This window comes from Rhipicephalus sanguineus, chromosome 10 (genome assembly GCF_013339695.2).
Source record: "Rhipicephalus sanguineus isolate Rsan-2018 chromosome 10, BIME_Rsan_1.4, whole genome shotgun sequence".
Classification (NCBI taxonomy): domain Eukaryota; kingdom Metazoa; phylum Arthropoda; class Arachnida; order Ixodida; family Ixodidae; genus Rhipicephalus; species Rhipicephalus sanguineus.
Genome location: NC_051185.1, coordinates 87,161,702 through 87,186,867, shown reverse-complemented (window position 1 = coordinate 87,186,867; position 25,166 = coordinate 87,161,702). Strand labels below are relative to the sequence as shown.

The 25,166-nt window shown below is 46.8% G+C and overlaps 1 protein-coding gene across 1 annotated transcript in view; it reads left to right on the top strand.

Annotated features, from left to right (window-relative positions):
- The first annotated feature begins 3,111 nt into the window (after nucleotides 1–3,111).
- The window catches only part of LOC119372207 (KH domain-containing, RNA-binding, signal transduction-associated protein 2), a 376,214-nt gene continuing 354,159 nt past the window's right edge, over nucleotides 3,112–25,166 (top strand). The window contains exon 1 of the mRNA XM_037642685.2: nucleotides 3,112–3,634. Within this exon, the coding sequence (XP_037498613.1) occupies nucleotides 3,520–3,634 (115 nt within the window). The 5' untranslated portion in view covers nucleotides 3,112–3,519. The remainder of the gene's footprint in view (nucleotides 3,635–25,166) is intronic.

Below are 25,166 nucleotides of genomic sequence, written 5' to 3'. Positions count from 1 at the left end.
GCATCGGTAGGCATCAGTGGGCGCCTTGATGTCGTACCAGCTGTAGAAACCGGTCCACATTTCACCGCCATTCGCTTTTCCTGCAAACATGTACCCGTGTTTACGTCGATCAAGAACGGTAGTAGCACAGAAGACGTGTTCTCTTACGCCAAGAGCATGCTAAGGAAAACAACCTTCTTCACTTTTCCCATGGCAGAAAGATATTTGTGGTACACTTCAAAAGCTCTTGTTGAAACATGCTTTGTACAAAGTGAGGCGCGTGCATTGAAGCGCTTGCACTTCAGCTTACGCTTTGATGCACCTACTCCCCACGGCATTACAATACCCTTCATGTTGTTCAGAAAAGCAGCATGAAAACCTTAACCAGGTCTAGCGAAGACGCCCAGGATAACGAAAACCAGAGGTTTTAAAGCCCTAGTTTCCTCTTGGTTTCTTGCATTACTCCGGGGAACGTCGGAGTGGATAACGAATGCCTAGTGTGCGACATAAAAATACCATAATAACAGCGAAGTGCGTAAAAATATCGCACTCGGCGGCCAGTGGCTACGAAATTCCATTTGGTTTAAGGGACAAAACAAGATTTCAGTTGGTCTCTGCAGCAGTTCGCAAACAGAGATGGGCACTGAGACTGAAACGTAAATATCTGAACAGGAATCGTCGTGAGTGCCCGTCGCCGCTGAAACATCCCTGAAAGAAAGAAAGAAAGAAAGAAAGAAAGAAAGAAAGAAAGAAAGAAAGAAAGAAAGAAAGAAAGAAAGAAAGAAAGAAAGAAAGAAGGAAAGAAAGAAAGAAAGAAAGAAAGAAAGAAAGAAAGAAAGAAAGAAAGAAAGAAAGAAAGAAAGAAAGAAAGAAAGAAAGAAAGAAAGAAAGGAAGAAAGAAAAAAGAGCGTCTGCAGCAACCACTGTTTCTTTCTGAAAAAGAAGCACTTGTTCTGAAGGTTGCATGGTCAGCGCTGTAGTCTCACGTGATGGAAGCCTCTCAAAACACCGCGTCAGCCTTTTTGATTGGTGTTTCAAAATTTTAAGCCTTCCGCTTGCAGGTGATTGAGCTTCCGTGTTTAGTTCGTGTTTTCATCTACGCTGACTTCGTTGCTTCGTCATTACATGGGAAGTCCTGGTGTGTGTAATGGACGTGCGTGGTACTGTCGAAATTTTCACTCAGAACTCTATGCAGTGGGTTCCTCTTCAATTTCTTATGAGTACTACGTGGGCTCTAGATAGAGCATTCCGCGGGGCGCGTTTGACTAGCAAAAAAGAAATAGGTGCAGCTTGAGGAGTACTGGTAGAGTAATTAATTTGTTGATGACCTTCTGATGCAGGCATCATTACCTGCTCTTAGTAAAATGTGGACTCCGCAAAAAAAATGGAAGCCCAAATTGTACTAAAAAATGGAATATAAAGGCTCGATTTGCTTGGTTAGACGCAACCTCAATCAAAACGAAGAGACGATGAAGCCAGGGAAGTTAGAGGAGACACCATTCGTTGTCCTTTAATTGTGTTATTATTAATAATATTATATTATTATTATTATTATTATATTATTATTATTATTATTATTATTATTATTATTTATTTTTATTGTTTTTTTTTTTGCGTGCGCCAGCACAAAGGCCTTACGGTTGTTCCTGGGCACGTTAAATAAATCATTGATTGATTGATTGATTGATTGATTGATTGATTGATTGATTGATTGATTGATTGATTGATTGATTGATTGATTGATTGATTGATTGATTACTGCTGTAGACAGATAGATAGATAGATAGATAGATAGATAGATAGATAGATAGATAGATAGATAGATAGATAGATAGATAGATAGATAGATAGATAGATAGATAGATAGATAGATTAGATAGATTAGATAGGTTAGATAGATAGATAGATAGATAGATAGATAGATAGATAGATAGATAGATAGATAGATAGATAGATAGATAGATAGATAGATAGATAGATAGATAGATAGATAGATAGATAGATAGTCCAAAGCAAACGGCAGGCCGTGGAAAGAAGTGCAAACACTCGGTGTTCCATTCAGGATACCCAGTGTTTCGCAGGATTCCGCTCGCACAATATGCGTACACGACCTATTCGTGAATTTTGCGCGCCTCACTCGCAATATAGAGCAGCCGTAAGTTACACGGAAGCAAAGTTTGAGATTGGGCTAGTTAAGTTACATGTGCTCCAAGAATTATTCCGGGACTTTGGAAAGGAAGACCGGGCTTTCGTGTAGGCAGATGGTAGCAAAACTGCTACAGAGCAAAGTCAAGCAGTGAAATAGCAATTTATTTACAGAATATTTATTTACAGAATACTGCAGGCCCAAAAAGGGGCCCAAGCAGGGGGCGAATGTACAAGAAATGCATTTAAGCAACGCGAAACGCGTGCAAACGTTTGAAAATGTCAATAATACATAATGAGCAAAAAATAACACTAATAAGTATAAAACAAAACAAACATGAAGAGAAGGAAGGCGCGAGCCGTACAATTATTAAGAAGGAACAATGCGAAATGTAAACACCAAAAGTAGCCAAAAACCAAAAGTATACACCAAAATATAGTCAAACGTAAAATGTTCACATATTTCAAGTTAAAGCCACATTAATAAGAGCGCGTGATGGCACCAGCCCCGCTGTGTAAGCAATGTTTACAACGTTAAGTCTGTGAATCTACTTGGATTCTTTAGCAGTAAATTCACGTTCTCGTGGACTGTAAGTAAAAAAAAAACGACATCGCAAGAAAGAATATTTATTGATTAGGCGCACATGCGGGAGTCAATGTTGGAAATCTTTCTTCGATTCCTGCGGATTCATTGTTGAACATTGATGACACTAAATATGTTCTGCTTTCATTTTTTTACGGCGACAGCAATGAAGAGCCTACCCGATGGCAAACAATCCGTATTAAGCGTGCGTAATCCCTAACACGCCAAACGACGCATTCGCTGCATCATTCCGGATATTGAATTGCGCGCCAACAACCATGCTTCCGCGATTTGCCGCAGCGCTGTCCAGGCGACGCTGCCATCGCTTTCCGCTTCTGTTGCACGCCACCCGATGGTTCTCGCGGGGATCGTCTGCTCGTTTTCGCCTCGGCGCGTTCGCAGAGTGTCGTCTGCTACTGCTGCGTGTGGGCGCCCGATAGCACGTTGTCGGCGAGCGGCGGTTAGCTGCGCGGCGGCTTTTCCGTTCGTTTGCCTTGGGACGCGGCGGCGTCCTTTTGACAACTGCCTCGCTCGCTGCGCGGATTCCCTATCTTATCTAGCACTCGCCGAGAAAAAGAAAACAGAAAGAGAAAACGTACGATTCTCTGGAGTGCCCAACGAGTTGTGTGCGCCGCGCACTTGAATCCGTGTGTGCTTACATTTGTGGTACATCGCGTAGTCGCCGGAAGGATTACCCGACCAGCGGAGTACTGACAGGCGTTTGCCGGTGTGTGCGGCCTAGCTTCAGCGGTGCCTCGCCGGTTGAATATAGAGAGTGTGCTAGTGATCTCCCATTAGGGCGACTAGTCGCCATGGCAGCAGTGTTCGGAAAAGTTCAGCAGACAGTGGATAGCCGGACCTACCTGGCTGAGCTGATGAGCGAACGTGAAAAACTGTCAGGACACGCCGCTAGGCTGGTGGACCAAGGTAAGCGGCCCTTTTTGAAGCTGGTTTTATAGGAAACAGCAAAAGATGACATACAGAAGATAAAACAAGCAACAGAAAAGAAGTTCAGGTGAAAATAATTTGGTTAGGTGACAAGACTTCATTGACTGTCGGCTGTGCTTGAATCGTATAGTCTGGACGCTATCAGCCTCTTGAGATGTTCCCGTTCAGCGCACGACATTTGTCGTCAGTATACCGTTGGCGGTCCAGAATAGTTGTTTGCACCTGAAACCCCAGCGACGAGCATTTAGCCACTGTACGCATCCATTATGGCAACGTGCAGAGCATACTAGAAAGATGGTAGCAGCGGTTAGCTGCCATTTTCCGCAGTATTGTTGCTAAGAATTTTTTTTAGAGAATAATGTAATGCGGCAAATTCACGTGCAGTTTTTATTCAAATGGCCCCTCGGGCAAGACCCGTTGTAATATGAATAGTGAAGAGGCGCGTGATGTCCCGAAACTATTTGTTTGCGATCGAGATGTATCCATCGAAATTCGGAATAAGGGCTCACACACACACTCCAGCATTTCAAGGAAACAGGAACGCACGTTTCTTTGTCAGGGGGGCGTACAACACGGCGCGCGGGCATAGGAAAAAAAGCACAGAGTATTGACAGCTTGCACGTGACGTCATGGACGCAAAACATGGCTCCAATATGGCGGCTTAGATGACGTCAAGGCAATGTAATCACGCGGTGGTTAACTTGTTTCACTGTGATAACGACGTCGCTGGAACGTTATTGGTCCTCTGTACATGAATAACCAAGGAAAGAGCATGCGATGTTCTGATAGCACTAACGTGACATCCCAAATTTCGCGTCCCACTATATTGGTGCTCCAACGTGGACGTTTCACTGACGTCAGTGCAAGCTGTCTATAAGACGGGCGCTGACATTCAATTGATCTTTATTTCGCAGAAGAACAAAATATATATGTGCAGAAAGCGATACGTGCAAGCCTAATCAGAACATCGGCAAGTAAATTCACTTTAAGCACGTGCCACCGTTAATAATAATAAAAATATCTGGGGTTTTACCACCACCACCGGTGCCACCGATGGCCCTACAACCCAGGCCAGGTAATCACCCTCAAGCCTTGATTTTACTGGGCCATTTTCTGAGCAAGCTTCTATTTTATCGTTCTCTGTATGCATATATTTTTATCCTCTGAAAAATACAGATAACTTGGGAGTCAGAGCTATTTTAACATATGTCCCCCTTTCTTTATATTTGTGGGCTGCGCTATACGCAGTCATGAACCAAAACCAACACCCAAACTTCTACTCTCGTACGCCACAATTCTTAGTCAGAACTCTCACTTCTGGTTCCGTGTTTCCTAATGCAGTTCTGACTGGTTGAGGTTCTCATTCTGTCATATATTTCTGTTCCTTGTTTCTCGTATAGTTGGATTAGGTGCTGATGAAGGAGACCTAAGGAATATCCAGAAAGTTTCGCTTCTTCAACGCTTTGCCCGCCAAGATGGTCTAGTGGTTATGGTGCTCGACTGCTGATCCGAAGGTTGCGGGATGGAATCCCGGCCATGGCGGCCACATTTTCGGTGGAGGCGAAAATGCTAGAGGCCCGTGTACTTAGATTTAGGTGCTCGTCAAAGAACCCCAGGTGGTCTAATTTTCCGGAGCCCTCCACTACGGCGTACCACATAATCATGTCTTGGTTTTGCGACGAAAAGTACAAACAATTATTATTATTGTTATTCAACGTCTTGAAGTGGTACCGCTGTGGCGATATTGCTTTTCCATCGTTTATAAGACACCCAAGGGTACCGGGAACATGTTCGGATCAGTGATTATAAACTGGGGGTCAATGAAGTGCTGAGTGTTCGTGAGGTGCTCTGTCGCACACACATTCGGGTTTGACCTGCGTGTGACTGTCACAAAGCAAGACAACTTCCCAATGTAGTTCTTGTAATCGCAGGCGACCCGTTCTTATAGCAACATCCGCTTTAAAATAAGGATACAGTGTGCTATGTGCTTCGAAGCTCGAATAAACAATGATAATTGTTGGGGTTTAACGTCCCAAAACCACGATATGATTATGATGAATGCCGTAGGGGAGGGTTCCGGAAATTTGGACCACCTGAAGTTATTTAACGTGCACCTAAATCTAAGTACACGGGTCTCAAACATTTTCGCCTCCATCGAAAATGCGCCTGCCGCGGCTAGGATAATAATGCGGGCTATTCTCGCCGTTTAGTATGACCGCAAATAGTTTGAAAAGTACCGTGAGATCAGACGAACCGATAGTCTGAATTTTTCACCTCAATGGTCACGTCAATTCAACAAAATTAACGCTTTTTAAATGATGAAAAAGTGACTTCTTCTAATAATAGAATCTATAAGGAATTAAAAGAATAAAACCTTACCACCAGTGCGAATCAAATCTACAGCCTTCGGGTGAAACGTTCGAAGCCTTGAATTATATTTGAGCTGTGGCGTTGACCCGAAAAAATGCCTTGGACTCCGTCTTCTTTCCATGCACTGGCACATGCAAACTTGATTTAGCCACTGGTGAAACGTAAAATATCCGCTCAACCGCAACTGATACCGGACCACGGGAACAAAGCAATTGGCTAGCAAGTTCCTGTGTGCTATACATGAAAATGCCACATTTTGAACCATCACTAGTGGTGCGTTATAAATTATAACGCAATGCTTAGTAATCTAAAGGCCTTCTATTTCCCATTTTTGTCTATCGTATTGACATTGCTTGTCTGTGCGCTTTATGTTCTTTTGTTAGCAATATCTGGACAGCTAAATGACTTAAACATTTTGCGACAATGGAAAGCCAATTCCATGAACACATTTTCGTTTTCAGATAAACTGTTTTGCTACAGTTTTTGACGATGTGTACGCGAACTATCTTCGAGTTCTTCTGACGCAATTTTCGAAACTTGTCTACCAAAGCATGTTCAGTATAAAACTTTAGTTAACCATGGCAGACAGGGTAGTAGGCATACCAACATAGCTGAAGTGTTCAAAGCCGACACGAATAAGTTTTCTTTTTCGGCTCTCAGCCAGCGCAACATTGCTTGCAATGGCGGTTCTTTCGCGTTCAAATATACGACTTATTCTCTAGACCGATCCTTTCAGTCATTTCCTTTCTGTGGAACCCGCGCTTCGTAAGCCTTTAAATATGTGTATTCATATATTTCTCTTACGTTCTTACGTCGTTCACAGTTCTGACGTTATTGCGCACGTTGCCGTTTACCATTCGGGAATACACAATTCGAGCATTACTTATTCGCAGCTGGCATAATTGTCAAGGATATACACAGCGTCGCCCAACCGTTAATCACTTTCTGTGCCAGTGCGTTTCCTTCGGTGGTCTAGGAGGTCATGTGCATGCTAGATGACCAAGTGTCCTGAAATTAAGAGTCCTAGAGCTTGGCCAAGGCAGTGTCGTATGCTCAAGGCCACTGAACCACTACTGCGCTTCATAAAAGCATCAAGACTTTAAACCACAGCTGATTCATTTTACTGAGCTTTGATAGCGATAGTGCGCGTAGATGCAGACGGAAGCTATGGGCGTACAACCACCATAAGGAATTGGGCAAGCTCCAGGTATTTCTTTTTAATCTTTAATGCGTAAAATACAAAAAATTAAGACAGAACTTTGATAAAAACCAAACAATATTTCACGATAGGAAGGTGATACGGAGAGGTAGGTATACATAAAATTCAGGTCTGTCTATGGTGTCTTCCAATTTATATCCTCAAACTGGTCATACTATGCGGTAGCCAATCGTGCACAACCTTCCCTAATATGCCGACTCTTCTTCCTCCCTCTATATATAGGGGTATCTTAACTTGACAAATTCTAGAGAGAAATTGATAGATAACAGTACTGACAGCCTCGCAAGTTGGTCATGATTCATGTTGAATTGCTCACCTTTATTCAGCCTTTTGCTTGCTAATTCATTTCTTCCTGCGAATGAGTGTACACGTTGGCATTTATTTCTTATGCAATAAAGCACCAGTTGAGAGTCAGCACTTTCCGTGTGTGCTACTTTCACGTCCTTGTTGTATATCGCGCTCTGCACGTCAACTCAAGAAGAAATTTGTAGCTTAAACTCATTTCGCTTATCGAGTCACTACACTGTCCAGTCATTATGTAGGTCGAAAAAGCTGGCGCTTGTGATGCGCGCCTGAGAAAGTTCCTGGGCGGATTGACGTAACCATGAACGTCAAGAAAATGATCGCAGGTTATTTACCCTATTAGCCGTAAAAATTTGTTATGTTACACATACGGAGAACATAAGCCTTCGTGATAGAGATGTACGCGTAGCCTCGCACTCTGACAGCTCCGCGGCTGTGCCTGTGCACAACGCTGCGACCTGTCTTCGACTAACAAAAGCGGGGAATACCGAGCGGCTGTGTACAGCGCGTTGGTCACGAATAAATTATTTGAGCAATTCCGCCCAAAGCCCGAAGAAGTTGTGCTTTCTACTACGGGGATACACTGAGGAGTTTGGAGGTCGACTCGCAAGCAACGTCAGTGGCTGGCATTGCTTCTGCGGATTTAGCGACAGTTATATCCACTTTCCTTTCCTACTTTAACCCCCTTCCCCACGCGTAGGTTAGCACACCGAACATTTCGTCTCGTTGAATTCTATGTAGTCCCCTCTCCTTTCGGCTCTCGCTTTCTCCTGAATTTCATGATTTGATATTTTAAGATAACCGTTGCAAAAGGAAGGGGTAGACTGTCTGTGCGTCTGCGCAGTGCGCGTCTGCTCGAGTTCAGGGGTACTTGAAGAGATAGAAATAGCATTTATTCGCATCCGTTAGAAATGACGGGGCAGAAGGCCTGAGCCTCCATTCATCCCTCTAACCATCGGCCGTAATCCCTCGGTACCTGCCGACGTACAAGGCGCGACCTATGGCTTGTTTTGTTTTTCTAGAGTAGAGTAATAAGGTCTGCCAACATTCTTCATTTGTATTCGGGTCGTTATAGGAAGGGCAGGTCCAGATAATGTGGACTAGATCTGCAATTCTATTGAAGTGCGTACGTCTAGGATTAAAGAATTATCCATATCTTTCTTCCTCTTCTTCTCTACCCTTTCCTTTCCATTATCCCCCTTCCCCCACCCCAATTGTAGGGTAGCCAACCGAGCCAAAGCTTGGTTAACCTCCCTGCCTTTCCTTCTAGCTTCGTATCGCTCTCCCTCTCTCCGGATAAGAACTTTCTTTAATGCCATCTCTGATTTAACTCGTATTTTCCGTCTGCTTGCGAAACTAAGTTGAAGAATTTCAAGCCTGAAATTCCATTTCGTCTTTTACCTCCCGTCGCGTTCTGGTTTGAAGTTTGAAAACATTCCCTAATTCCAATTTGCGCGCCGTTAATTATTCCTGACTGCGCTCTCTCTACGCTGTACGCGTTCAGAATAGCGGTGAAAGAGGCCGTCTAAAAGGCGGAGCCGGCGCGCGCGACGCGTGGCACCTCGTAATTAAAGCCGCCCCTAGCTGATCACACACTTCGAGAGCGTCGGGAAAGACGTGAGCCGAGTCGGAAAGCCGCTCAGACGCGGAAACCGCACCCCGTAATTTGTTGCGGCCGCGCCATCTTCATCCATGCGTCGTCAGCCCCACATGGCGAAATCTTCCTTCGATTCGATGATCGCGTACGGAAAAATCGGCGCCGCAATCGAAAGGAAATAGCGAAATTGGAAAAGGATAAGCGCCCCTTCAAAGTGGCTGTCTGTCAACGCGACCAATCTTGATAAAATGAAAACGATGTTGTGATTTCAGTGCTGTCTATTATAAATTTAAACACGAGATTAACCATCAATGCTGATACGTGCTGCCCCAGAGTTCATCACGAGCTGGGATTTATGGAAGTGTATTAAATGGAGAAGCGTTTCTTATCGAAGCAAAGACACTTTGACCGTTAATGTATATCTGTCTATCTAGCCGCCTACGTCTTGGAGCTCTCGCGGGCGTCTCATTAGATTAGCACATACCAAAATTGGCATAGGAGGCCGTGAACGTATAACGAACATGATTAGCAGGTCATGACATGAATAACGCGATTTCCTGTCGCGTACGTCAAGAAATTCTTTCCACCCGTCACGTGCGGTACATATCGGCATGCTGCGGCTCATGGTGTGCGGCTATACGCCACATGCGATTCCCAGTCAATATCAACCCAGATTTTGGAAATCTTAACCCGACAGTGCGAAGGAGCCCGCGTCACAGAAAATGCGGTGCCGGGGGCGGCGATGTTGTGCGTAGATGATATATTCCGATGGAAGCAAAGATTAAAGAATTCGGCAGATCCCACGCCTTTTGGGAGTCAGTTTCATCCGAAGAAGTCACCGAGTAATTGTCTATATTGCATTTTTTGGCTTTAAGCCAAGCGTTACGAGGCATATCAACTAGTTTTTGTGAGTGTAGTAGCTGTGTGCACATCGTGGGTTTACCAGGAAGGTCGACTACACAGGCGTTAAAAGGTAACTTACGTAGAGCATGTAGCGCGAAAATTACGGGGACGCAAGGAAGCAACATAAACACGAGACGAGCGCCCAGATTTCCGTTCTGGTAACTTACGGTCTTACGTAATGTGAGCACTCATGTTAGAGTACATACGTTAGTATTATCGAAACGAAGTGCACTCTACGGCGCGATGATGTGAATATCATACATAACTTTTGTTAACGTATTCCTCCAAGGTCGTTAACGCTTGAACATAGCTTATTGAGTCATAGCAATACAAATGTAATTTTTACTAGACTGCTATAAAAGCGAAGCCAACACTGGAACCACAATTGACGTTCACCCGACATGATGCCTGTATCATAGGAGTACATATATAATGTTTACTGCTTTGTTGTAAAATTATATAACCACCACTGCAACCACGGCTGACGCTGCACCACCGACATTACGCCTGCATAGAGCAGTTTCAAGACATACGTGACGGCCGCGAATCGAATCCAAGCATTTGATTCCTGCTGGGATCCTGACTTTTATTCTTTGCATTCGTCGGGTCAACGCTGCCGATGTCCCGGTTTTTCTTAACGCTCTCGCATTTAAATTACCAATGTCTGTTCTCGCAGTTTCTGGGTTGATATGAACGGTCAATCACCTGTCCCCTCCCAATTTAAAGTATATTGGAACGTAGCGTGAGCTTATAAGCATAAAACTGCGCATGTTAAGTGAGGTTAACTTCAGAAAAACGTTTAAGTCATACGCTCACCAATAAAAGAAAACTCTGTTTTTTTGTGCAAGGTCATTGCTCATCAAATGAATACGCAACAGCTAGCCCAACTTGTCATTTTGTAACAAACGTTATGTATCAACGATTCCTCAAGAGTAGCGCCAATGCGCCCACGGCCCCTACGTATAATATGTACATCGCCCCCTAGCGTGCTCTTCGTGGCGATGGATCTGACGTGTCTGCTCCAACGTGAGTGCCAATGTTATGTCGGACCATGAATTACCCCTTACATGCCAGTGCAAATCAGCGTGCCTGGTAAGCACACGATATGCGCACAACTAGTCAATTTACACGAAGACTTCGAACCACCTCACAACGTATGACTCGAAGCGAAAAATCTGGCATAGGCTGCTACTGACTGTCTGCTTCGCAGGGAATTCCTTCCCGCAATGCGTGGGATCTGCTGGATTTTATGTTGTACCTTTTGAACTATCTATCACCACATTTAAGACGTGAGTCCTACAGAGTTTGCGTTTGGTGACGTTAACTTAGATATTGAGAACACCTAAACGATTTTATGGGCAGCGATTCATGCCGCGGTGGGTATCAATAGTCATATAGGCTGACAAACCTTGAAGAGAAAGTAGTGCAAGAGCAGAGACCCTTCGAGGTATAGCGTGGGCTAGCCTTGCTTCGTTATATTTTCTGTGCATTCACGGACCGGCACATTTTTCCGCCTATATATACTAGCCATATACGCCTTCGTTGTAAAAAAGAATGCGTGAAATCCGAATCAATGCACGGAGTCGATGTGGCGTCATTAAGCAAATTAGTGAGCACTGCGTACTAGACTACATTTCGATTAGGGTGCTTGTGGCTTCTGTGTTCGCAGGACTAGCAAATTGAAAGGGAACAAAAAAAGGTCCATTTGCGACGAAACCGGATAACCGGATGAAGCAAAAATAACGAAATGTGACTCAGTATTACGCGAGTCGAATGCTCGGTGATTGCAATTAAATTACGAAGCAGTAGTAGTCTGTGCACCACCTAAATAGTTCGCTGATTGGACACTCGTTAGCAAATTTCGCGATAGTAGAACTTTTAACGCTCTGAAAAGCACGTTGCGATGCATTACGCAAAACCTTGCTGTGGCGTTTTCTTTGTGTAGGTGATAAACCCTTTTCACTGGGCACATGCGTGCACGTGCAACAGGCATTAGGACTATGTAAATCTAACCCGTTAGGTTACTGCAGCCATGGGCTTTATTTATGCTGCTCTGAATGAAAAACGTACGCAATATAACGCGGCACGCCCAAACATAACCTATGCAGCGATTCCCAACGTTTTTCCGCACTGTGGCTTTGGAAATGATGCGGCGTTTACTAAATGCACGCTTGACAGCAGCAGTTAAAAACACGACCACATGTGAGCCGGTTTCAGTGCAGCATATGAAGGATGGCAAATGTATTTGCATGTGGCATTCAAAGCGCTTTCCTGCCCTTGCTTATGGAATAGGACGCAGTTGGAGCGCTCTGTACCGTTCTATCTCTTCTCTGTATTAAATTTTTACTGCGCAGCTGTATAGGGCTAGGCTCTGGCGGATCGCGCCCGCGGACAAAAGACGCGTAAAACATATTTAGGCGAACCAATTAACTCGACTAATTCAGCGTTTTTCGCGCCGAAAAAAATTGGACATGGCGTAAGTAAACATAATAGCGTATGATATCGCCGGCATGGCAGAATGACGTGAAAAGTCTTGCCTCAAAGACAAGACTACTTGCACAAGAGATGAACTTCATGCCATTTTTGCCCTTTCCAAACAACGGACTTTCTTATGTGCTCCAAGATTTCACTTTGAGACCACCGTTGATGAGAGAATATACGCCATGCGCAAGAGAAACACCGGGATCTTTCACAGTATTCCTCTTCATTCGCTCAATGTAGTCAGAAATCATAATGTATAAATTCACTACAGCAGTATTCACTATACCGGACCCACCGCAGTCACAGCTTCGCTGGCTTCCATATTCATATTGACCAAAGGCCCCTGATTTTTTCTTACGCGCAGGAATTCTCTAATTAGCGCAAGGATATGCGAGGACGCAAAAGAAGACACAAGGACACAGTGCTACTAACAACTGGGGTTTATTGCCCATGGTAAGAGCATAGATACCAATGTACAAGAAGTAAACAAATAGTGTCAAAATCGCCATCGCACCAAACATCGCTTTACAGCAACAACGCCCCCGCTAGCGCGACATGAACACTATAACGTATCTCTTTTGCAGAAAACGAAACCGATGGGCGGCTCACACAGTTTTCGTTTGTGTTCATTTGAAACGCCTCAACAATTTGTCTAGTCATCTGATCTGAATTTCTTGCGATCCCTTTAAGTATTTATTTCGGTTTTATTACGTTTAGAAACCATTTCGCAGCAAAAGCACACAAACCGAACTTTTTCCATGGTTATGGCTTATCAGGCAGGTTACACTTGTATTCCGTTTTCGATTCAGAAATGTGTTCCCAATTTGTCTTAGTGTACCTGCTTGCGTGTATGTATTAATGATTTCTTGCAAGCTACGTAGTATTTATCTGTTAACGTGCTGCGCAATTGCAAAAAAGAAAGAGACGTTCCGCTTTGTCCTCTCTCTCTCTCTCTCGTTTCATCCTCGTTGCGCAGCACATTAATTGCTTGCGTGTAACTTGTTTTATGTATGGCAACTGACGTTGCCAACCTGTATTTCTTTTTTTTTTTTTGAGCGGGCACATTAGAAGTAAGCTTCGCGCCTTCTCACATATTATCATATGCAATTCTGTTTCAGTTGGCGTTGCTTCAAGATGCATAATTAGGCACGTTTCACTCGTTTTTCCAAACCGCACAGTGCAATGATGCGCAATACGATCAGCAAAACATTCAGGTTTCGCGAAAGCAGTCGAGCGGAACAATTTGTTAAATATGGGGCACCGTACATACAGGATCCAACAGCGCTCGAATATTTCAAAATTTCCAGAAAGTGTTCAAACTGAGATATGCTGCTGCTGCTTCTGTTTTTTCCTTTTTTCTTTTTTTTTGTTTGATACGTTGTTGATGTTCATGTTTTTCTCTGGTCTTTTCTTTTTTTTTTAAAGTTTCATGTCATGCCTAACACTTTTATCATTTAGAGCGTTGCTATGTATAACCGCTTCCATTTTTTGCTTTGTCGCTTATTTCATTATACTTTTTTTTCACGCGGCGTAGAGCACGCTGAAAATAACGTCTGTCTTCCTTGTGATCGCTTTTTTTTATCCTCTCTGACTCGTCCGCACAAGCGGAAGTGAAGTAAAATATAATAAAATGAAACGGAGCTCATATGACCACCTATGGTAATTTACATTCTCAAACTAAACAAAGTTAGTCGGCAACCTTGACTTGAACGCGACGGGAACGCCAGGTCACCACCATCGCCAGCGGGGCCTACATAAATCACGACCTATGGCGACAGCCATTTCATTCCTTTCGAGTCACAGATGACCTACGGCCCACCACCGATGACATATGACCCTTCGATCTACGAATGACCTATGACTTACAAATGAGCAAATCTCCGAGTCAGCGAGTGATGGTAAATTGCTGCTTTAAATAGCTTTCGCGGTTAAAGTTATCGCTTGTCATTAGAAAGTGAGCCAAGAATTGAACAAGCCTGAAGAAGTTGCTTGAGGGGTGATACAATAAACAATGACAGCCTTAAATTTAGCAAAGCTATGAGTTGGAGTATTTGGTGCTCATTCATCCGAATTCTGCTCTGGGTCGACAGCGTTGATGTCTTCATTATTCATTGGTGTTGTGCACTTACGCACAGTGTCTATCTATATCCCAAGGCACGGAAATGAGATGAAGCCTTCAGTTGTTGACACTTCAGTGCAAGGATGTCCCACTTCTTGCATCCAGTGAATAGACGCAATCTCGCTCAATGCCGACTAAAAATAATAGTAATAATAATATCTGGGGTTTTACATGCCAAAACCACAATATTCTTATGAGGCATGCCGCAATATAGGGCTCCGGAACTTTCGACGATCTGTCTTCTTAGCATGCATCGGCATCGCGCAATACAAGGGCCTCCAGCATTTCGCCTCCATCGAAATGCGACCGCCGCGACCGGGATCGAACCTGCGACCTTCGGGTCGGCAGCCGAGCATCGTAATCACTGAACCACGGAGGTGGGCTCAATGCTGATTATAGGCGGTGTATATCAGTGCAGTGGAACATAAATTACGTGCGTGTCAGTTTAGCTTACACTCGCGCCTACCTGTTCTATTTCTCCTTTCCCAGAATCGCACAGATCACGCATTTGCAGGGGACGTTGTTCTAGAGAATGTCTTCTACTCATCTGCGTTGACTTTAACGACGGCATAACTCGATCACGCTTTCCTATCGGGTTTCGTAATGGCACGTTACATATTCCGTAAGCAGGAACCTATGATTGTCTTGGGGAAAAAAAACAGATTCGAACGAAAATGACTTCGTATTCGCATCCAAATCGATGTACTTATTCTCCTATTTCCCGACGCTAACTCGGAATAGCTAACAGCGAGGGGCGTTCGAAAATTGAACGTCAGCTCCAAGACAGGGGTGGAATGACTCCGACTGAACGATCGACGCTTTGTTTTTGCTCCCTCATTCTTTTCGATTCGGCTTCACCGCAGTCATCATTGCAGTCGATGCGGAAAATAATGGGTACACTTTTATTTACATTTCCCTTTCGTTCACGGAGAATGGTTTTCGACTTCTCTTCTACGCGAATCGTCTCCGTTTAATAACGACCTGTCTACGGTAATTTTTATTTTATTGAACTTGTGATCTTTCTTGTCTCGTTATTATTGGTTTAGCCGTCTTTTGTTGGTTGTGAAATAAGTAAACGTGCGGATGTGATTTGTCTACGAACGCACAGTGCGCTCGAGGCTTGCTGCCTACTTGCGCCAAACTCAGTGTTCCAAGGTAGAAGAAGAAACATCCTTGATCGACATGTCTGACTTGTTCATCAGCCGCCCTAGCTTCCTTTTGCGATAAAAAAAGGCGACGAGTGGGAGATAGAAATCCAAGTGATTGCCCTGTCAAGGAAAGCATATTCACTCAATGACAGCGCTCGTTATGAAAATCGCTTAAATAATATGTAGTTTTCAATTTCGAAAAACGATTAGGCACCCCGTCAAATCACGGAGCACAGCTGTCAAGCGGTACCGCATGGTGCTTTCATATGATATGCACAGTGGTTGGCCTTAACATTCGCAATGAATGAATGAGAACGAGCTTGAATGAAGATAAGAACGAGTTTTCATGTTTACATTTCTGTCATTATGGAATGAAATCATTTTCTAAATGATATAGCTGTAAATAATGACAATGTTATATCCAGGGACACTCTTAAGCGTTCGGAAAAGTAGAAACTTGAAGCTCTGATGCTTCTTTGTGCACTTTAAAAAATAACCTCATAGATTCATTCTAACCTTATAATATCTTTCTAATTGTTGTTATAAATTCTGAAGATGCAGGTTAGGTTATGTGAGATTATGTTTTTTTTTATACCGTAGGAATTATTGTTATATGATTATGTCAGTTCAGAAGTGTAGGTTGTACGACCTCATGCCGAATATTGGACTTACGCGTGCGTACACTCACACTTTAAGGCCACGTAGATTCAATCCCGGCCGCGGCGACCACATTTTGGTGGATGTGAAACGATAGAGGCCCGTGTACATAGATTTAGGTGCAAGTTAAAGAACCCCAGGCGGTCGGAATTTCCGGAGCCCTCTACTATGGCGCCCTTCATAATCATACCACGGTTTTGGGACGTAAAATCTCTACGATTACTATTATAATTCACTTACGCTTCTAGCATATTCATATAAATTGTTATCTCTCTCCCGTATGCAATGCTTACACCGTAAGGGTGCATAGATAAAAAAAATGACATCCGTTGTTCGTTGTGGATATAAAATCAGTGCGTCCATTCGTTTGCGCTTGCAGCAAGCCCTAAAATTCCTTTCTTGTGCACCGCATGGGCCAAGAGATTCTGCTTAATAGGTTCTAGAAACAACGAGAACTAAGCAATGCTAATCAGGTCCAATGGAGTCTGTCGGACGAACGCAGCACGCAAGCTCAACGTTTCAACGCTTTTGGTTTGCGAAGCAAGCTGAGCGGCAATCTAAACTCAACTTTGATTTGGAAGGAAAACAAAAGTTTTCTTTCGCAATATCCGGTACTTCAGCTTTAACACCAGTACTGTATACGTAGCCCGGAAGTTCTAAATTACGCCGTCGGAAGAGCGAGGGATTTCCTCGAAACAGAACAAAGGGCGTTAACGCCTTAGGGGACGACCTCTAATGAGCTCCCCGTAGAGCAACGTCAGTGGAATTCGACCGACAAAGGAAGCCGGGGTTGAAGAAACGACGACCACCGAAATGGGATAAATCTCTATTACGCCAAATTGAAGTCGATTCCTTCGAACACGGAGGCGGCCTCTTAACACGACTTTGCGCTGACGAGTCGAAAGCTTGGACAGGTGTCGCGAGCGAAACAAAGTAAAGCACTCCGCCGCTACTAAAACGTGAAGTATGTTCCCGTGTTCCTTTTTTTTTTTCTTCGTTAGAAAAACAAGTACTTTCTTGCACTTTCTGTAGTACTACCGAAAGTGCAGTTAAACGGGCCATCGGGGAGGGATTTAGGGGCATAAGGACAACCGCGTGTGGCTATTAAGGAGAGTGGCAAAGGATATTGCCACGCCCACTTCTTGTCCTGTTTTGATGTATTCGGGTTTGACCGGCAGAGACGGTTATCAACGCTCGACGCTGTCCGCGAAGTAGTGTTCTAGAAGCGTCGCGATTGTAGTAGATCGGTTTGTTAAGATTGCGCCCCGCACGCGAATGTTCCAGCTTTGTCTAGAGATTACGCCGCCACCAGCGATATTGCTGGAAAATTCGATAGCGCCTGTATAAAAGCCGACGCGCGTGACCGCTTGTCAGTTGATCGACGGACGACGCCCTGTTCGCCGCTATCATTGTACAGCGTGCATTGCTGTAGTTCTAGTTCTCATTTTCCGGCCACAAGTTCGGCCAAATAAACAGTTTCATCCTACAAACGCCGACTGCTGTCTTCGTCGACGTCACGACCACGTGACATCTGGTGGAGATGCTGCTTCATGATCCGGACGCCACCGCGGAGCGCTGACCCAAGCCCAAGCCGCGAAGAAGACGACTCTAAGGACAACCCGGATCCTCGAACCAGCCGCCGGCAGAAAGGACTACCCCCCCCCCCCCCCAATACGGACTCCTACCGGATAAGCCAAAAGCCACGGCGACAAGAACAGCAGGCACGATGACGGCCGCAGCGAACCCTGCCGCGATAGTGATGCAGCCGCCCAGGGAGCCGCCGACATTTCGTGGTTCGCCATGTGAAGACCCCGAAACCTGGCTGGAGACGTTCGAAAGGGTCGCAACATTTAACAACTGGAACGCGGACGACAAGCTGCGCCACGTGTACTTCTACCTGGAAGAACCAGCAAGGACATGGCTCGAGAACCGGGAGTCCACGCTTCGAACCTGGGATCTCTTTCGTAGTGCTTTTTTGGAGACGTTCACGAGCGTCGTTCGAAAGGAAAGGGCCGCATCCTTGCTGGATACACGGGTTCAGCTCCCGAACGAAAACGTGAGCATCTTCGCGGAAGAAATGACCCGGCTGTTCCGCCACGCTGACCCCAACATGCCTGAAGAAAAGAAGGTTCGTTTCCTCATGCGAGGAGTAAAGGAACAGCTCTTCGCTGGCCTTATGAGGAATCCGCCGAATACCGTCCAAGAATTTGTCTCCGAAGCAACAACAATCGAGAAAACGCTTGAGATGCGAACACGGCAATACAACCGCAGCCTCTCGACCACAAGCTACGCCGACGTTCAAGCGCTAGGATCCGCCGACCTGCGTGAGACGATTCGAGCAATCGTGCAAGAGGAGCTGCGAAAACTTCTACCTTCGTCGCAACCTCAAGTAGATTCCATCGCCGACCTCGTGCGCCAGGAGATCCAGCATTCACTCGGTGCGCCTCAGCTAGTAGAGCCGCAGCCGCAAGCTATGAGCTATGCTGCTGCAGCCCGCCGTCATGCTCCTCCTCCACGCCCACGCCAAGACGATACACCGCCGCAGTACCGTCGCCAGACGCCGCCGCCGCCACCGATGCCCTACCGTCCACCTGTCGGCCATACGCCGCCGCCGCCACCGACGCCCTGCCGCCCACCTGTCGGCCAGCGCTACACCCCGAGGAAGACCGATGTCTGGCGCGCCCCTGACAACCGTCCGCTCTGCTACCATTGCGGGGAGGCCGGCCACACGTACCGCCGCTGCCAGTACCGACAGATGGGACTACGAGGATTCGCCATCAACGCGCCGCGACCGCAGCCAGGCGAACGGCCTCGCGACATCGACGACTACCTAATAGTGATGCAGAACTATCGATGGTACTATCGATACTATCGATAGCTGAGTCACTATCGAACTATCGATAGTGAAAAAAACTATCGATAGCACTATCGATAGTAAAAAATTCGATGGTACTATCGATAGTATAAAATCAACAGTGCGAACTCACTGCAGAATAAACGTGGTTCCCCGTGCGCCTGGTACATAGTGCAGCCGGAGGAGCAGGCTGAAGAGCACGAAAGTTGACATGATTGTGTTCTTCAGCAAAGTGCTTTGCTAACACATGATCATAAAGTGAAACTGTTCAGCGGTAGCGAAAAGGAAGGTGTTACATGTGGTGGGACTCTGCGGCTTCAAATTATATTGCATTTTATGATTTAAAAATAAAAGATATCAAGAAGTTCATTGTAAGGTGTAACTGGTTAAATTTGGATACAAATTTATTGATGGGGACATTCCGTCATTTTCACTGCGGAAATAATTAATTTCTCTGCCAAAAATTGCTCATAAATTAAGCGAAGCTGGTAGTAGGCTATCGCAAATATTTTGGCAATATGGCCGGCCAGCAACCGCATCATTATTCACACCACTATCGATAGTATTGCCACGTGGTTGTGACGGTGAAGAATGCTGCAGCAAGACTAAGAAATACGGAGCTCTTTATTTGAGTGAACATGTTCCCAGAAAATCTAAACTCATAATACAAGCGATGCATGCTGCGCACTGATAGCGACGAGAACAGTCGTCGGCTGTCGAGTGATCTGATCATCTGTGGAACACGTCGTCGCTTATAGATCAGTCATCGAATCTTCCAGCGTTATCGCTGGTGCTCGCGTAAGCTCTCAAATAAACTTGACTATTCGCGTCCGACGCGTAATCCCAACAGAATAACTCAAACAATGGTGAAGCTGTTCAAACATTACGACGCGGTCTGCGTCAAACGTTGCTAACAGTCTTTTTGTGGGTGAAACCCGAATACGTCAAAACAAAGCAATAAACACGCATGGCAGTAATATCACTATAGTATGCAAGCGTTGACGCTTGGCAGGGTTGAAGCGCTCTTTACCTCTGTTGTCCCGTCCCTTCCTAATCGTTCTATGCGCTGTTAACATTTTGTAATGAGTCGCTATAGTAATATTAACGATGGTACTACCAATTGCACTCTCGATAGTTTGTCGATAGTAGCACTATCGATAGTTTGTATACACTATCGATAGTTTAAAAAAAACTATCGATACTATCGATAGTCAATTTACCGATAGTTCTGCATCACTACTACCTAACCGGAACGCAGTGGCAAGAACGACGTCCTTCACGCTCGCCGTCGCCCGGCCGCTACATGTCACCGCACCGCCGGCCGTACACTGGCCCAAACCGGGGCCGGTCGCCTAGCCCGTATCCGGAAAACTAAGGGCAGCAACCGATGGAGGTGCGGTTGCTGTACGACGAACTACCGAAGATCCTCCGCCGACGACGACGACGTCGCGACGAAACCTTCAGAACACGACGCGAACCAGACAGACCCCTGACGACGAGATCTTGCGGACCAAAGAAGACCCGACGACGCAACATGGAAGCAGCGGAACAAACCGACGCAGCCGTGACCCGACGCCGAGACCCAACCGCAACGCAAGACGACGAACTAGCGACATCGACGTTCTCATCGACGGCCACAACGTCACCGCTCTCGTCGATACTGGAGCCGACTATTGCGTCATCAGTGGGCCCTTCGCCACGAAGTTGAAGAAAGTTAAGACCGCTTGGGAAGGCCCCCAAATGCGCACCGCTGGAGGCCATCTGATAACGCCGATTGGTGTCTGCACGGCGAGAGTTACCATCAATAACCGGACTTATCCTGCGAGCTTTGTAATCCTACAAAACTGCTCCAGGGATGCAATACTTGGAATGGACTTCCTAAGTGAACACGGCGCCGTCATCGACCTGAGGTCCGAGTCGATAAGACTAACCTCAGATAAAGCGCTCCCGCCCCGCGCGACGCCAGGGAACCATGCATTGAATGTGATAGAAGAGCAGGTGACCATTCCGCCGCGTTCCAGCGTCATTATTTCCGTCGGCACCGAAAAAGCTGAAGATATCGAAGGTGTCATCGAGAGCGATCAGCGTTTGCTGCTAGACCGTGACATTTGCGTCGCAAGGGGCATTGCTCGGTTGCATGAAGGAAAAGGAAGCGTGATGCTAACGAACTTCAGCCAGGAATACAGACACCTGAGCAGGGGCACGACGATTGCATACATCGAAGAAATCTTGGCCGTCAGCAATGCGTTTGCCTTTTCAGATTCTGACGAAGCTACGACGACGATCCCTGAGCCACCCTTCGACGTAAACCCAAGTCTTCCCGCTCGCCAACAGCAACAGCTCCGACGCCTTCTGCAGGAATACAGGGACTGTTTCTCGTCGTCATCGCGGGTCCGACAAACGCCCCTTGCTAAGCACCGCATCATAACAGAAGAAAATGCTCGACCACTCCGTCAGAGTCCCTAAAGGGTTTCGACGCGGGAACGGGAGGCCGTTAAGAAACAAGTCGATGAAATGCTACGCGACGACATCATCCAGCCGTCCAACAGCCCGTGGGCGTCTCCCGTGGTGTTAGTGAAGAAGAAGGATGGGACCCTACGTTTCTGCGTCGATTATCGTCGCCTAAACAAAATCACAAAGAAGGACGTGTACCCTCTCCCACGGATAGGCGACACGCTGGATCGACTCCACAACGCGAATTACTTTTCGTCGATGGACCTCAAGACCGGCTACTGGCAAATTGAAGTCGACGAGAGAGACCGAGAAAAGACCGCCTTTATAACACCGGACGGCCTGTTCGAGTTCAAGGTCATGCATTTCGGTCTTTGCTCGGCGCCTGCGACTTTCCAACGAGTCATGGATACTGTGTTAGCTGGCTTGAAGTGGCAGACTTGCCTTGTTTACTTGGACGACGTCGTTGTGTATTCCTCCAACTTCGACGAACACCTCCAGCGACTTCAATCCGTACTTCAAGCAATCAAGAACTCCGGGCTCACCCTGAAGCCAGAAAAGTGCCGCTTCGCGTACGAGGAGCTCTTGTTTTTGGGTCACGTGATCAGCAAGACTGGAGTGCTCCCAGACCCGCAGCTGCCATCGCCGCTTTCCCGCCACCCACCGACAAGAAGGCCGTGCGCCGATTTCTCGGCTTGTGCGCCTATTACAGACGCTTTGTCAAAGACTTTTCACGGATCGCCGAGCCACTAACGCAGCTCACGAAGACCGACGTCGAATTCAGGTGGCAAACAGCGCAAGTCGAAGCATTTCATGAACTGAAACGACGCCTGCAGACACCTCCGATACTTGCGCATTTCGACGAATACGCCGATACGGAGATTCACACCGATGCAAGCAGCATAGGACTCGGCGCCGTCCTTGTGCAGCGGACGGGCGGACTGGAAAGGGTTATCAGTTATGCTAGCCGGTCGCTGTCTAAAGCAGAGGTCAACTATTCCACAACAGAAAAGGAGTGCCTCGCCATCATCTGGGCTACGTCAAAGTTTCGCCCCTACCTCTACGGCAGGCCCTTCAAAGTTGTGAGCGACCATCACGCCTTGTGTTGGCTAGCTAACTTGAAGGACCCCTCAGGTCGCCTCAGACGGTGGAGCCTAAGACTTCAAGAATTTGACATTACTGTCGTCTACAAGTCCGGAAGGAAACACTCCGACGCCGACTGCTTGTCTCGTGCCCCCGTCGACCCACCAACGCCCGACGACCAGGATGATGACAGCTTCTTGGGAGCCATAAGTACCGAAGACTTCCCCGAACGACAGCGAGCCGACCCGGAACTGAAGGATCTAGTGGAATACCTGGAGGGCAGGACCGTCGTTGTCCCAAAAGTATGCAGGCGAGGATTGGCATCATTTTCCTTGAAAAACAACGTCCTCGTAAAGAAGAACTTCACTCCGGCCCGAGCCAGCTACCTTATCGTTGTACCTTCGGGACTGCGACCAGAAATTTTGCATGCCCTGCACGACGACCCAACGGCTGGACACCTCGGACTTTCCCGAACGCTCGCACGAGTACAAGAAAAGTACTACTGGCCGTGCCTTGCCGCCGACGTCACTCGCTACGTAAGGACGTGCCGAGACTGTCAGCGACGGAAGACACCGCCCACAAGACCAGCAGGCTTCCTTCAGCCGATCAAGCCTCCTCGGCGACCATTCCAGCAGATCGGGATGGACCTCCTGGGGCCGTTCCCAACGTCGACTTGCGGAAATAAATGGATCGTCGTGGCTACCGACTACCTCACCCGCTACGCCGAAACAAAAGCCCTGCCCAAAGGCAGTGCCGCTGAGGTAGCCAAGTTCTTCGTTGAGAACATCGTCCTTCGACACGGCGCCCCAGAGGTTCTCATCACCGACAGAGGTACGGCGTTCACGGCTGACCTGACTCAGGCGATCTTGGAATACAGCCACACAAGCCACCGCCGCACCACCGCGTACCACCCACAGACCAACGGCCTCACCGAGCGTCTAAATAAGACCATCGCCGACATGCTGGCCATGTACATCGACGTCGAACGCAAGACGTGGGACGCCATCCTTCCGTACGTGACCTTCGCGTACAACACGGCCGTACAGGAAACGACGCAGATGACGCCATACAAGTTGGTCTACGGACGGAGCCCGGCAACGACGCTCGACGCCATGCTACCAAACGTGACCGACGAGGAAAACATCGACGTGACCACCTACCTACAGCGCGCCGAAGAAGCACGACAGCTCGCCCGCCTACGGATCAAGAACCAGCAGACGACTGACAGCCGCCGCTACAACCTTCGACGACGCCACATGGAATACCAACCCGGTGACCGTGTATGGGTATGGACGCCAATACGCCGACGAGGACTTAGTGAGAAGCTTCTTCGACGATACTTCGGACCGTACAGGGTACTTCGACGCCTGGGCACACTCGACTATGAGGTTGTCCCAGACGCATTACGAACTCCCAGCGGCGCCGTGCGCAACCTGAAGTCGTCCATGTCGTGCGCCTTAAGCCGTTTTTCGCGCGTTAGCGAGCCTGGGGACTCTATTTTTTTCCCTTTGTTATTGTAATTTATTTGTGTATACACTTGTTTTTTTTCTCTTCTATGTTCTTTCACAAGCATCGGGACGATGCTTTTTCAGAGGGGGGCATTGCCTTGCCCACTTCTTGTCTTGTTTTGATGTATTCGGGTTTGACCGGCAGAGACGGTTATCAACGCTCGACGCTGTCCGCGAAGTAGTGTTCTAGAAGCGTCGCGATTGTAGTAGATCGGTTTGTTAAGATTGCGCCCCGCACGCGAATGTTCCAGCTTTGTCTAGAGATTACGCCGCCACCAGCGAGACACTCTAAAAAAAAGGGAGCGAGAATGGAGCAACGGGCTCCGTTCCTCCTTAGGTGCCGCGACTTTCTCCTTTGTGGACGATTTACTCGTCGCGCCCTCTTGCGGCAAGCGCCAAGGGAGGAACTTTTCTCCTCAACCACGTGACTTGCGCGCACGCGCATGCGCACGCCGAGTTAAATCGTGATTCCGTTGATTCCGTGCTGCGGAGAGCGGCTGCCCGTTCGCGCTCACTCGGCAGCCTCAGACCAGACTATCCAGTGCTACTGATCTCGGCCAGTCGCGTGCAATTACTTGTTCCTAGGATTGATGCGAGCAACACACGATTGACGTTCATTGTTTTTGTTCTATGTGTTGAGTAACGTTTGTGGCGTTTTTTTTTTCTTTTTTTTTTTATAGGCTCGGCGTGTGCGCGATGCGCCGCATACTTCCGTGTGTCTCGTGTTGTTTGTATACGTTTGCGCACGATCTGCTTGTCATAAATACAGTAAGTCCCGCTTCACAAAACAGTCTTGTTTTAATGAACGCCTTAGACTG